This window comes from Antechinus flavipes, chromosome 3, assembly GCF_016432865.1.
Source record: "Antechinus flavipes isolate AdamAnt ecotype Samford, QLD, Australia chromosome 3, AdamAnt_v2, whole genome shotgun sequence".
Taxonomy (NCBI): Eukaryota; Metazoa; Chordata; class Mammalia; order Dasyuromorphia; family Dasyuridae; genus Antechinus; species Antechinus flavipes.
The window spans coordinates 395,493,944-395,509,018 of NC_067400.1; the positions used below are offsets into that span (position 1 = coordinate 395,493,944).

General features: G+C 33.4%; 1 protein-coding gene across 3 annotated transcripts in view; it reads right to left on the minus strand.

Annotated features, from left to right (window-relative positions):
* NAB1 (NGFI-A binding protein 1) overlaps positions 1-15,075 on the minus strand; it is a 61,240-nt gene that overhangs the window by 21,703 nt on the left and 24,462 nt on the right. For all 3 annotated transcript variants that reach the window (XM_051985997.1, XM_051985996.1, XM_051985995.1), the window contains exons 3-4: positions 10,082-10,215; positions 6,433-6,484 (exon numbers count right to left, since the gene is read on the minus strand). In XM_051985997.1, coding sequence (XP_051841957.1) covers positions 6,433-6,484; positions 10,082-10,215 — 186 coding nt within the window. The remainder of the gene's footprint in view (positions 1-6,432; positions 6,485-10,081; positions 10,216-15,075) is intronic.

Genomic DNA, 15,075 nt, shown 5'->3' on the forward strand with positions numbered 1-15,075 from the left:
ATGGAAAAGAGCATAATTCTTGAAACTTGATTGAAGTCTGGGCTTTCAGTATAGCCAAATATACCAGGGATGGTGTCTGGGCTTCTTAGACAGGACAGAGCAATCATACCTTACTAAAGCACATTTTTAGAAAGGAGTTAAACTCAAAAACACGACTAACCTGATTTGAGGTTTCATTAAAAAAAAAATAGATTTTATTATAAAGAAAGGGAAGAAAGAACATTGTAATCCCCACTCCAAGCCTGTTGACTGTATATTTTTATGTCAACCTCCTCGAATTCTTGGTCTTGATTAAAAACATAAGTTTAAAATTTTATTGTGAATTTTAATGATTACCATGCCTTGCACAATGGATCTGACTACACTATAGTAGATTTTAATCACTGTGTTTTTATACTGAGCTCAATATGCAAATATATGTTAAAAAAAAAAAAAAAAACTAACCAGTAGCAATTAAAAACATGCCTAGTTATGAAGAGGAAAATTCAGACTAACCTCTAAGTACATTTACAAGGAAAAGTGGATTCAACATATTAAACTCACATCTACCTTAGCTCAATAGGTACTTTAAATTCAACCTCAAGTATTAGGAAAATATATCATCCATTTACCAAGAAACATGACTACCAAGCATGTTAAAATACTTCTCTCTTTTCACATTTATTATTTCTATTCTACACTGACATTCTATTTTGCCATTTTATTCAAGAAAATTTCTATTCATGTATATTTGCAAAATACTGTCAATTGTCAATGTCAGCTACCAGGTGTATTCAGAAGTGAAACTTTTAAAATTTAACATCAATAAGAAAAAATGTTCATCATCAAACTTCTAGATCAAAAGTTCTTAATTTTTTTGTGTCATCAACACCTCCGGCAGTTTGGTAAAGCTTATAGAGATACCTTTTCAGAGTAATTTGATTAAATTCATAATTGAAGGAAATATTCAATTTCAATTAGGACCTAGTGAAAACAAATATTTATTTTTTTCCCCTATCCAAGTTTATGGGCCCCACGAAATCTATACATGAACTCCTTGGGGGAGGGGATCTATGGACCCCAGTCAAAAAGCCCTCATCTAGACTGTGAGGTCAACTATCTATCTATTCATCCATCTATGTAGGATCCCTTAAAGTTTCCATCCCTCAAAACCAAGTAGAAAGGAAAATCCTACTTTTAAAAGTCATCTCAATGTCAGCTCCTTGATTAATGAAATGGTTTAATAGATCTCATTTTCCAGAAAAATTATACAATTCATTAAAGGAAATAAAAATGATTTTTTGGGGAAAGCCAATGAGCTAAAATATAAGTTATTCTATCCATACATATTTACACATTCTTTACTTCCAAAACTTTTGTGGGGTGTGAATTTTGAATTTTTATATTGAGGCAATAAAATAGGTTTCAACATGGTAAGTATTCATGTGACTCATCAAAGATTTTCATCAAGATTAAGCACTAAAACAATGTCAATAAAGAAATAATGATATGGGTCTTATGCCAAATCAGAAAGTAATTTGAATAGTAATGGCTGTCAGTATTAGTGCCAGTGATGAATAAGATTAGAACTCTGTTTCCCTGCTGTCTGACTTACATTTTTGATCACTTGAACCTCATAGTGTTCCCTTTCTTCTTCAAACTCACCAAATGGGTTCCTTCCTAGTTTTCTTCTATTTGTTGACTTTCCTTTCTATACCACTAGTTTCAATTTTTACCATAAGAAGTCAATTAGTTAAAATTAAATAAGCAAGGACTTTTACTTACAACATTGCCTTTAGTGGACTTTCTAGTGCGAAACAGCTCTATAAACAGTCCTTTAGATCAGAGTGCCAAGTAAGTATATCCTTGGATAGCACCTAAGATTTGACCCAAATACACTGTAGAACTAAGTGTGTTAAAACCCCAATATAGAACCAAGAACATCAAAGTAAAAATAAGCAAACAAACTTTTCCACACCCTGGATCTGTGTTAGTCATTTCCCTAAAATTTTGTCTATATGCTTTAAAGCAAGTTCTTAGTAGGAAATGACCACAAAAGACAAAATTATATGAATTCCCATCAACAATTAATAAGATGGGAGGCAGACTGACATGGTTCAAAGAGAATTGGTCTCAGTATAAAAAAAAGACTTGGGTTCAAGTCCCACATATATAGTAGATGTGGATCATTTCATCTCTTATTGACCAAACTTCTCTAAGACTATACATTTCAGAAGAATCTGCACTGGTATAAGAAGTTCCTCTTCAGAAGCTCCCTAAACTAATAAAAATGAGAGAGACACAAAGATAGACAGAAAGATAGAGACAGAGAGAATAGAGACAAAGAAAAGACAGAATCACAGTGATATATTTTGTTGATATATTCATGTTGATGTTCCTTTGACTTAAAATATTCCCTTAAGTGCTTGGTTTTCAATGTCCATTTGTTATTAGAGAAGTAACAAAGCATTTAACAACAAATCAGCAGACAAGTGGCGTTGTTTTTTGTGCAATGCGTTGCACAAAGTGGCGTTGCACAAAAAACACTGAACCAGGAAAAAAGACAGATTCTAATCACAGCTCTGCTTACTCACTTGCAAACTAATTTAGTGACATACTCCATCAATCCTCCTTCCTTCCTTCCTTCCTTCCTTCCTTCCTTCCTTCCTTCCTTCCTTCCTTCTTGGTTAACATGTGCAATTCTCCTAAATACATGTCCACATTCATCATGCCACATGAGAAAAATCAGATCAAAAGGGGAAAAAAACAGAAGAGAACAACAACAAAAAAAAAACAAGCAAACTAACAATAACAATAACAAAAAGATGAAAATACTATGTTTTAATTCATATTCAGTCTCCATATTTCTCTCTGTGGAATGTGGATAGTTCTTTCCATCACAAATCTATTGGAATTGCTTTGAACCACCTCATTGTTGAAAAGACCCAAGTCCATCCCAGTTGATCATCACATAATCTTGTTGTTGCTGTGTATAATGTTTTCTTGGTCTGTATTTCTTAATCTCAGTTTCTTCACATGTAAAATGAAGCATTTGAACTAAACAGATGAACTCTAAGATCCCTTCTATAACTTTAGCTGAGTCCTCAATGCATTTTGGCAATCCTCATACTCACTATTTCCTTATATTACTATCCTTATAGAGTATTCCAAACCTATTCTCCCTGGAGCTCTTAACAGCTCCCACCCTTCCACACTTAAAAAAGATAATTTAACTCCACAAATCAATAAATGAAGGTCAAATGACTATTCCCACATATTTCATAGCTTAATCACTTACCTTCTTCCTTTCCTTCTTATACAGAAAGGGGCAACATTACTTCTTACTCATCCTTTGATTCCCACAAACTCCTTCAGGACCTTGAATCAACAATCAATTGACTTCAATATTTCTCTCTCTGCTGGCTCCTTACCACTTATTTTTAAATATACTAAGATCTTTCCATTCCTACCTGAACCTTCCTTATCACTCACTCTCTCCTCAATCCTTTGTAATTTTCTTCTTTTAAAACTGCTCAAAAGCTGCAATCACACCGAATTATTAAACCTAATGGACTTTATTCAGTACTTATCCTCCCCTTTACTTTTCTGCAATATCTGAAATTGTTGAACAGTATCTCCTCTCCTGCATACTCCTTCTATCTTAGCTTCAGATATCATTCTATTGGTTTTCCCCCTACTTCTCTAATCTCTGTCTTTTGTCCTCTACTCTCTTTGTTTCTCTATACTCTCTCCCTTGGCAATTTCATTTGCTCTCTCTTCCTCAATCACTTTCTTTCTTTATTTTTTTATTTTTATTTTTTGCAGAGCACTCCTAAATAACCTCCCACCCCCAAATGACTGTGGGAGCATCAGTTACCTGGTTATCCTGTCAATGCCACAAACTTAGCATCTCCACAATTGATTTATATTTCTCCAAATAATTTGCACTTCCTATTGACTTCACTATTTCTGTCAGTAGCACCCAATCTTGACTGTTTTCTCTACTTCATCTTGAATCTCATCAATAACAAAGTCCTGCTAATTTTATCTGATAGTGTGTGCATCTTGGATCTTACTGCCACTTCCATAGTACAGACTCTCCAAATCATTCTTTTTTACTTCCTCCTTAATATTCTCACCACATCAATTCTCTCTCCTCCAAATCACCCTTTACACCAATGTAAGACTATCCTTATGTAGAAATCTGGCCATGTCACCTTTTTGCTCAAAACCTTTCAATAGCCATCTGCTACTAACAAAGTTCAATCTTCTTAACCTGGCATTCAAAATGTCCATAATTTAGTGTTATTTTACCCTAAATTTCACATTTAATTTAAATTTATCAATCAAACTCGTTCTAGACCAGTCTTACTAGTCTGCTTTTCTTACTATACAAAACTCAAACTTTCCTGTCTCCAGGGTTTTGGTCCAGCTATTCCCAAAGCCTATTCAATTCAATTCAACTAATACTAATGATGCATTTCTAATGTGCAAGGTATAGTACTAGGTCCCAGAGAAACAACAACAAAAGTAAAAGTCTATTCCCTCAAGGAGTTTATAATCTAGAGGAGTATCTAGATTGTCCTTTCTTGCATCTCAGGGCCTATATAATTCCTACTCATCCTTGAAAACCCAATTCAAAAGCAACCTACTTAGGGAGGCCTTCTCTGCCCCAACTCCTCACCGTAATGGACTTTCTATCCTCTGCTGTGGATCTCCCAAGGCATTTTTATTTGCAACCCTTTAAGATACTTAAACAAGTAGCAGCTAAAGGGGCACATGAGCACTATCTGACTGTAGACCTAGTCTGGTTTCATTAATCGAGTGGTCACTCTTGGCTGTCATGCACATTCTCCAACATCAGAGGGCATTCTTGGACTCCCAGAGAGCTGGCTGATCTCATCCTTGCACCTCCACCTCTGCTTATAAACCAGGTAAGTGAAACTGATAACAGCATGGCAGAGCACTGGTAACATTGTTACCTATATTATTCTGTTCCTTATTTCCTCCATTTTTTTTATATTCTCCTTTCTGTCCCACCAGTCTCCTCTTTGTACTAAAAGAATTCAATTAAATACAATTAATACACAAGACAACACAGATGGCCCATGCATTAGCATCATCTCTCTAAGAAGATCTTTTGATACTTTAGTAAATAAACTTTGGATGAGGTTTTGATATGTGTGATATCTTCCTACTACACTGTAGATTCACTAGAGGAAGGACAATGAATGTCATATCTAAAATTTGTATCTAATCCAACAGCTACCAAAGATCTCTGCATCCAAAAGGTGTTGATTTGACCTTCAATTCAAACATTCTATCATATCTTAGCATCTACATGTGACTACATAGAAAAGAACTCAAAAAATAGCATCTCTGGCCAGGTGCTGACACTAACTTCTTTGTATAGTAGGCTGGTTAGCCTTAAAACAATCAGCTTATTCATTACATTTTTTTTTTTTTAAATACAGTGATCTAGAAACCATTCTTTAGTTCTGAGGGCCCCTAAGAGAGGGAAGTACATTCCTCCTTATAAACCCCAACCTGATCACCTGCAGAACAAAAATGAGAAGTATATTCTGATATTTCAATGATACTCCCCTCCACCCCCCAACATAAGTCTCAGTCTCACTTATGTGGTCTAAGAATTGGAATTGGAGCACTTAAAGGCTGCGTTTATTTATCATTGTATTATATATCAAATATGTACTAAACTGATTAATCATGTAAGTAAAATTCAGGGAGAATAAAACTAAATGGGTTTTCACTGAAGCACTTTAGAAACAAACAATCATTTATCTGCAAATTACCAATCTTTATGGGCTGCTGGCAGATGATTTTTTTTTTTTAACACTTGTTGGTTATCTTTATGCTCAAAAGTAATATTTTTTTTAATTGTCTACAATTTTGATTCTCACTAATTTACACTGTATCTTTCAAATAACAATTTGTTATTTATCATTTTAGGTCATGTCTTCACCACCCCATTTAGGGTTTTCTTGGCAACTTGAAAAGGTTTACCATTTCTTTATCCAGCTCATTTGACAGATAAGGAAACTAAAGCACACAAAGTTAAATGACTTGCCCAGGGTTACAAAACTATTAAGTATCTGAGGTCGGATTTGAATTTAGAAAGCAGAGTCTTCCTACTGCTAAATCCACTGCACCACCTAACTAATATATATAACAATAGTATTGACCATTTCATCTCTCTGTCCTTTAGTTTCATCTATTAAAAAAAAAAAAAAGTTGGACAATTAAGTAAATTTCTTTTAGTTCTAAAATTCTTATAACCTACTCAAGTCTTACTGTATCTTTTTTTTAGGATAATATATTAAAAATCTATTTTACAAACAAAATTCACATTCTATAACTTTTCTCACATTTCCTTATATTTTTTAAAAATAGCTTATTTTTGATGTAAGAAAATATATACAAATATAATAATACCTCTATTTTAATTCTCTTGGGGGATAATTCATCTCTCTCTCCACATTTAGACCTAGGGAAACAATAAATAAAGATTACAATTTTTCTTCTTAAATACATCTCACTCTGTATTATTTTATTAAAACATATAAATATGTTTTACTAAAACACATTTATATTCCTGAGGTTGTTTAAAAACTTACAACTGATAAACATTAGGATTACAAAAAGCATCACCCCATCATTTTCAAGTTTACATGCAAGGGCCTAATTCTACCAAGAAACAAGTAAAAAGTAGCTATCATTTACTTATGCAGAAAGGAAATAATCATTCCTTATTTGTAGCCCCCAAATAGAAAGCATTCAATGACATTTGTTGACTGGTTGATTCATATCTTATCACAAAAAGAATAAGAAGTCAAATTGAGCTTCAATTCTCTTTAAAAGCAGCAGATCAATGGTGGCAAAGAATTGGAAACTGAGGGGATGCCCATCAATTGGGAAATGGCTGAACAAATTGTATATGATTGTGATGGAATACTTTTTTGCTATAAGAAATGATGAAGTAGATGCTCTCAGAAAAACCTGGAAACACATGAACTGATACAAAATGAAATGAGAAGAACAAGAGAAAATTGTGCACAGTAACAGCAATATTGTAAGATGATCAAATGTGAAAGACTTAGTCATTCTCAGTAATACAAACATTCAAGACAATTCTGAAGGACTTATGATGAAAAATATTACCCATTCCCAGAGAAAGAGTGGACTCTATAGAATGAAGCATATTTTTTTAAACTTTATTTTTCTTGAATTTTTTTATTTTGGTCTATGTTTTCTTTTACAACATGACTAATATAAAAACAGGTTTTGCATGACTACATATGTATAACATCAAATTGCTTGCTTTCTCAATGAAGGGAGCAGGAAGGGAAGGAGAGATTTTGGAACGCAATTTTAAAAACATGTTGAAAACTGTTTTTATGTGTAATTGGGGGAAAATGAAATACTAAAATAAAAATAAGTAGCAGATTAAGACTAATTTGTGATGAAAGGACAAACTAGCATTTTCACGTGAGTTCTAAGAACTCTAAAGAAATATATAAAGCAATAGAAACTATCTTAGGTTAAACTTTTTAGTTTAACATAGAGAACTGTAGAGAAAATGGAATCTCAGTAGGAACAGTTCCTTCTGATTATCCATGCGCAGAAAGGACAGTCTGTACAATGCCAAATGCAAGAAACCTACTATCCCAGAAGTCTAAGTTATTACCCATTAAACTAGGGTCTTTTCCCCTGTGGCTACTATTTAATTACCTTTTGCTACTGAATGAAAAAAAAAAAAACCCAAAACACTATAATTGTAATTGTATAAGTGATGGTTAGAAACCCAAAGTGTTGGGTAAAGAAATGAAGGACTAGTGGATAAATGAGGATTCATTCTACTAGTGAATAAAAGCAAAGTGAATCTAAACCTTCGGAAATAGATTAGGGATCTAATGGGAAGGATCTGTGGATAACAATAATAATAACCGCTCAAAAAAAGATTTAAACAGCATTTTTCTTCTTTTTTAAGATCTTACTTAGCAGTATTTTTTTCCAAATACACATAAAGATAGTTTTCAATATTCATCTTTGTAAGATAGGAACTCCACGAAAGAACTCTGGGAGATGACTAAGAATCATTACATAGAATTCCCAATCCCTATATTTTTGCCTGCCTGCATTTTTGATTTCCTTCATAGGCTAATTGTATACTACTTCAGAGTCTGATTCTTTTTGTACAGCAAAATAATGGTTGGACATGTATACTTATTTTGTATTTAATTCATACTTTAACATATTTAACATGTATTGGTCATCCTGCCATCTAGGGGAGGGAGTGAGGGGAAGGAGGGGAAAAATTGGAACAAAAGGTTTGGCAATTGTCAATGCTGTAAAATTACCCATACATATAACTTGTAAATAAAAAGCTATTATAAAAAATAATAATAATAATACAAAAAAAAAGATAGGAGCTCCAAATTTTTCTACTTCCTTTCCTTCTCTCCTATCTCCAATACTGCTAGCAATCTGATATAACTTATACATGTACATTCATGTTAAATATATTTCCACATTAGTCACATTGTGAAAGAAGACTCACAAGAGAAAAACCATCACACACACACACACACACACACACACACACACACACACAAACCCAATTGAAAACAGTATGTTTTGATCTAAATTCAGACTCCATAATTCTTTCTCTGCATGTAGTCAGAATTTTCTATCACAAATCCCTTGTAATTGTCTTAGATCACTGCACTATTGAGAAGAATTATATCTATCAGAGTTGGTTATCATATAATCTTGTTGTTACTATGTACAATGTGCTCCTGGGTTCTGCTCATTTCACTCAGCATCAGTTCACTAAAGTTTTTCCAGGGTTTTCTGAAATCCATCTGCTCATTATTTCTTATAGAACAATAGTATTCCATTACATTCAACACAACTTGTTTAGCAATTTCCCCAATTGATGGGTATCGCCTCAATTTCCAATTCTTTGCCACCATAAAAAGAACTGTTAAAAATATTTTTGTACATGTAGGTCCTTTCCTCTTTTTTATGATCTCTTTGGGACACAGATATATAGTCCTGAAATTGCTAGATCAAAGGATATGCAGTTTTATGGCCCATTGGCATAATTCCAAATTAATAACATTTTCTAAAATTCTAACCTTGAGGTTATTTTAGCACAATTATTATTGTCCCCACTTTAAAAATGAGGAAAAAGCTGAAATGATTTGCTCAGTGATACAGCTATTAAATGTTAGAGTAGAGACTAAAAGACAGGTTTCTTGTTTGCACATCTAGGACTTTTCCTGTTATACTATATAGCCTCTGCAAATATTTCAAAATGTGATATATTTATAGGTAAAACTATGAAACCACCCTTACTGAGGTTTTTTTCATTATTATGAGCTTTGATTTCTCAAAAGATGTGTCATACACACTTTATTGTTAATACTAGAGCTATCTTTTCCCTCAAATGCAAGGCAACAAGATCTTTGTAAATATCTAAAATATTTGCTTATGAATTCCTTGCCAATGGGTAACACATCTTTTCAAACACCATGGGTATTAGTACAGTTTTTTGCAGTTAGTCAGTGCTCAATAAATGTTAACTAAGTCTTCTCACTATACACAATAGGCACTCCAAAATAGGATACAGACAAAGGACTAAGCTGCAATTTTTTAAAAAATAAATGCAACTCACGATATGTATCAAAGGCAGAACTTGAACCTTTTCCTGGACCTGGGACTAGCTTTCTCTATTATGCCAAGCTCCCTCTCTAGATATTTAAGAATATCTGTTAAATTCAATGATTACACTTGCAACAAAAGCTTCTGAAAAGGGAGAAAAATCCTTTGAGATACTCCCTAAAATTATTTATATTGCTAAAAGGATAATCATAATATTTTGAAGAGTTGCATTCAATATCAGAATTCATGTTAGTAATGCTTTGAAAACTCAATGCTTTTTTATTTCTTGTTTACCACACAGTCATCCATTTACTCCATCAGAATCACTGAATTAAAAGGGGGAAGGAAGGCATGCAGCAGGATCTGGGGATTGTGCCTAAACATCCTAGTTTCACCATTCAGTCTCTTTAAAGCTTACTTGGTTGTTCTATAAGTGTACTTGTAGGTAACCTCTCGAGAAATCTGCCGAGAAAGGGCAAAGAGTTCATCTCTTCTTGTCAAAAGGGCATTATCTTTGACACAAAGCTGAGCGGCTGCTTCATTAACAGTCAGCTGAAAATTAAAACACAAAAATGATTTTCAAACTTTTCCATTCAATCACATAAGATGCTTCACTTAGTCAATAAATTTAAATGGCATTTCACTTAAAAACAATGATCTTATGCTGTGGTTTGTATGTGGCTCTAATGTGTATACTCCTAATGTCCTAATTAACAAGAAAACTAAGTCAGGTCACAGATTTAGAGCTGGAAAGGACTTTACCTTAGCATTGTACAATCCAATCTTCTCATGTAATAGATGAGAAAACTGAGGCCAAAAGGATGCAAATTAAGGTCAAAATCAAAATATGTGAGAGAGCTTGGATTAGAATTTAAGCTCTCTTACTACTGAACTGGAGATTTTTTCACTATATTGTGCTGTTTCCAATCTTACCATATTGTTGTTCAGTTGTGTCCAATTCTTTGTGAACCCGTTTACGGTTTTCTTAGAAAAGATATTGGAGTAGTTTGTAATTTCTTTCTCATTTACAGGTAAGAAAACTAAGGCAGAGTTAGGTGCCTTATCCAGGGTTAAACAGCTAGTAAGTATCTGAAGCCACATTTGAACTCAGGAAGATGAGTATTCTGAAATTCAAGCACAACACTCTTTCCACTGAGCCACCTAGCTGACCATAATCCTGCCATATTCTGCAATTTATATTTTTAGAACCCTTCTCAAATGAACCAAGTAAAACCATAATCTCAATTTTATTATCTTATTTTGGAAGAGAATCACAAGGACAGCAAATATGTGGACAGGAAATAAATGGACTTTTATATATGAAAAGGATGATGATCTCCTCAGAGGTTTCTTGCTTTTAAACTTCACAGAACCTGTAAATTGTATGTTAAATTATTTTTGACATCATAAGTGTGGCAGATTGGCCAAAAGACTTCATTATGAAATACAGTGTGTCAAAGTGACATTCTAAGTCAGAAACATACAGATTGTTTATTGAACCACAATAAATTTTTGTAGAATTATTGCTAGAAAATCAATAGGAATCCACACAGGATTTGAAAAGTCATCATCATAAATTCAAGAGGCAACAGTCCATTAGGGAAGTTGGTAAGTCTTTTTATTCAGAGTATTGTGAAGACCTCCCAATTGTCAAACGACTTTTTTTAATGCCAATTAACCTGCTACTGACTTTTGCAATTATAAAGCCTAATTCTTCTACCAAAAGCTAGATTCCATTCATAAATGTAAGTGGGAAAATTGGTCTTTATATTTATTTCCCTAAAAGAACACTAGTGGAAAATGTTTTCTCAAGTACTTTTGAGGGTACATGATTATCCCCTTTGGACCCGCAGCAAAAGACTAATTTAAAAAAAAAATATTTTCTAAATAATTTGCTAACTTCAACTAGGCTATCATATTAATCATTATCCTTTCCAATATTATCTTTTGTATTTTATCTAGTTATTCCAAAAGACCAGAAAAAGCTTCCTAAGAATTGCATGTTTAACCTATATTATATTACTTGCTGTCCAGGAAACATGGGGAAGGAAAGAGAGAAAAAAATTTGGAACACAAGGTTTTGCATGGGTGAATGTTGAAAACTATCTTTGCATGTATTTTGAAAAAAAAAAAACATTATTATCATTATTCTTTTAAAGATTCCTACATTCTAAAATCCTTCAAAGATCATCATGAGGAAAGATCCATGAATGGTACTCAAACCACATCTCTGAGGATTTTTAATGAGTGAATTTTTGATAAGCAAAACCAAAATATTCAATCATAGATACATAAAGATAGGAAGGACAACTCTAGTCATCTGGTAGACCAATCCCCTCGTGTTACAAATAAAGAAATTGAGGTCCAGAGAAGTTAAGGTCATACAGGTTACAAAGTAGCAAAGCTGGAATTTGAATGCAGGTCTTCTGACACCAGTGTGGTGGTCTACCATGCCCCAAACCACCAAAATGAAATTTAAATCCCAATAGAAATGCATACATTTAAAATTTTGTTGTTGTTCAGTTACTTTCAATTATGTTTCATTCTCTATGACCCCATTTGGAGTTTTCTTCACAAAGCTACTGGAGTAGTTTGGGGTATTTCCTTCTCCAGCTCATTTGACATATGAAGAAACTGACAGTGTTAAGTGACTTACCCAGGGTCACACAGCTAGTGTTTGAGGCAAGATTTGAACTCAGGAAGATGAGACTTCCTGACTCCTGGTCCAGAACTCTATCCTTAAAGCCACCCAGTTGCCCTCATAAAGATATACTTAATGAATAAAGCTCTTGTAAAGCAAACACTCCCTTCACTGAAAGTAGAATTTATGACTGTAAACCTCTACAAGTAGAAGCAGTATGTTACAATAGATAGAAATGACTGGAATATACAAAGACCCGAGTTCAAATCCTTCCTCTGACACATATATCTTGGCTGTGTAGTTCTTGGGCAATTCACATAATTTAGGCTGACTAGTGCTCTAGAGAATAATCTCTAAGATTATAAACTAGAGACAGTAGTGCACTCTATTGGCAGAGAGTTTTCCCATACTCTTTATATGAATGAATTCATGGATCCAGTCTCTCATTCCTTTTTTTCCTAATTTTCAAAATATACAAATTTTATTTTTATAATTAAGGAAACAGAATTTCCTAGCTACCCTAAACCTCATATCCCTCCTATCTTCTCTTTACTGGTCTGTACTGTATTCTCTTCTTGGTCTTTATTGACCAAAATGTCAATATTTCATCCATATTTCCAGGTAAAACGGCTTTCTCTTTTTCCTCAGAAATATTAAAGCTGAGATAATAAAACTTCTTTATCATCATTTAGGACAGAGACTAATTCTACTTTAAAAAACTCCATTATGGGCAGTGAAAATCAAAATGTTTAAAATTTGGAACATCAATGATCATTTAGTATACATATATACTTACACAATCCAGTCATGTTAATACATGACCTGCAAGTAGATTTCCATTTGAATTTTTGAAATGGCAATAACAATTGCCACAAATGTGAGAACTAAGGCTTTAGAGCATTTGAAAGTTATGTTAATATTTATTTTACATGGTAATGTTTTTTCTTCTCTATATTAGATTATAAACTCCTTTGAAGCAAGGAGCATGTCTTTCTATTTATTTTATTACCTTATATTGCTTTGCACCTAACAAATCTCAATAAATCTTTGTTACATGAATAATAAAAGCTGATTTTTAACTAATTTAGTATTTTTGTTTACCTCTTCAAATTTCCTCAAATATATGATACAAGAAAAACATTTGAAATAATATGAAGGAGTGTGCCCCCCCCAAAAAAAAAATATAAAGCAGTCATCAGTAGTAATTGTTAGCATCCAATGTCTCTTCTAAGTTGTCATAACTTTTGGAAATGCTCCTTGGCTACAGCAGAAAACTCAGAATAACATGTCTCTGCTAATAAAAAATTTAAAACTGCCACTGGTACTTTAGCTAAAAGGTTTTATAATCATGACTTATCCTATAATTATTTACTTGGTTTTCTATGTGCCATAAAATCTAGTTTCCTAGAATTTACGGGAAGAAAGCTTTTCCAAGCCTCTTGAAAGATATAGAAATCATAGGTTTTTTTCATCCAGCCTGTCATATCTCTGTCTTGAAAGACAAAGAGGCATTCTGAAATCACTCAGAAATACTTCCATCTGGCAGGTATTCCTAACTCAAAGTTTCTTTATTTAAGAGGTAAATCTACAATATTCTTGGTCCTTGGTCTATTGGATAAATCCAATTATTTTGAAATATAAAACCTAAACCACTGCCAAACAAGAAATAGAGTACTAAGCAAATTGCAAATCACTTTTTCTCCCCTCTAATTTGCCCAGGATGTGACAACTTCCTAATTCCCTAATTTTAAGTAGCTCTAATGACTAACAGTTGAAGAAATTTTGCTAGCAATAAATTTTAAACCAGAATTGGTAGATTAATAGCTCATGGCTTCAGAACTCAAGTCAAAACTATCCAGTAGTATGAGTATGAACTTACAGAATTCTATATGAAATTTTTTTCAAGAATCCCTTACAGCCTTTTTTTATTCATTAGTTTGTGAATATTCTTATATACCTTGGAGAAAGTCAGCAGCTATTTGGGCATCAGTTTCTCAAAGGAGCTACTCAAACAATGACAAAAATCCCCTTTTCAGCAGTCAAGAGACACCTCTCCAATCTTTTTTGATTTAAGTAGAGTGGATTTACAAAAAGAATTAATTTCCACTCTTGACACCCTCTGACATTTCCCAAATACAGGCCTTTCAGTCTTGACTTTGTGTTCTATTTACATTTTAAAAATAGATCTAAACAGAGCTAAAACATGGCAGAGTTTAGATCTTACTGAAAATGTAGTTGTCTTTTGTTAAAAGTATGCCTGTTCTTGGCGCAGTGGATAGAGCACCAGCTCTGAAGTCAGGAGGACCTGATTTCAAATCTGGTCTCAGACACTTAACACTTCCTGGCTGTGTGACCCTGGGCAAGTATCTTAACCCCAATTGCCTCAGCAAAAAAGTATACCTGTTCTTAAGGAGATTTCTAAACACAATTTAAAAATATTAAAGAGCTACACTGCTAATTATGCTTTCCAGAATCACAGAAAGTTATTCTCATCCCTAGACTGTGAATAAATACAAAGAAGTTCACAGTGTGGATAAATCCCTTCATTTTCCTTAAGGAATTGTTTGCCATTATACTGTAACCCATTTTTCTAGTGGTCCCTGAGAATGGTTAACCAAAACTACCACAAGTTCATGAGATGTACAATGTAATTGGATTCATTACAAGAGAAAGGCACAAAAAAATGTTTGTGGCAGCCCTTTTTTGTAGTGGCTAGAAACTGGAAATTGAATGGATGCCCATCAATTGGAGAATGGCTGAATAAATTGTGA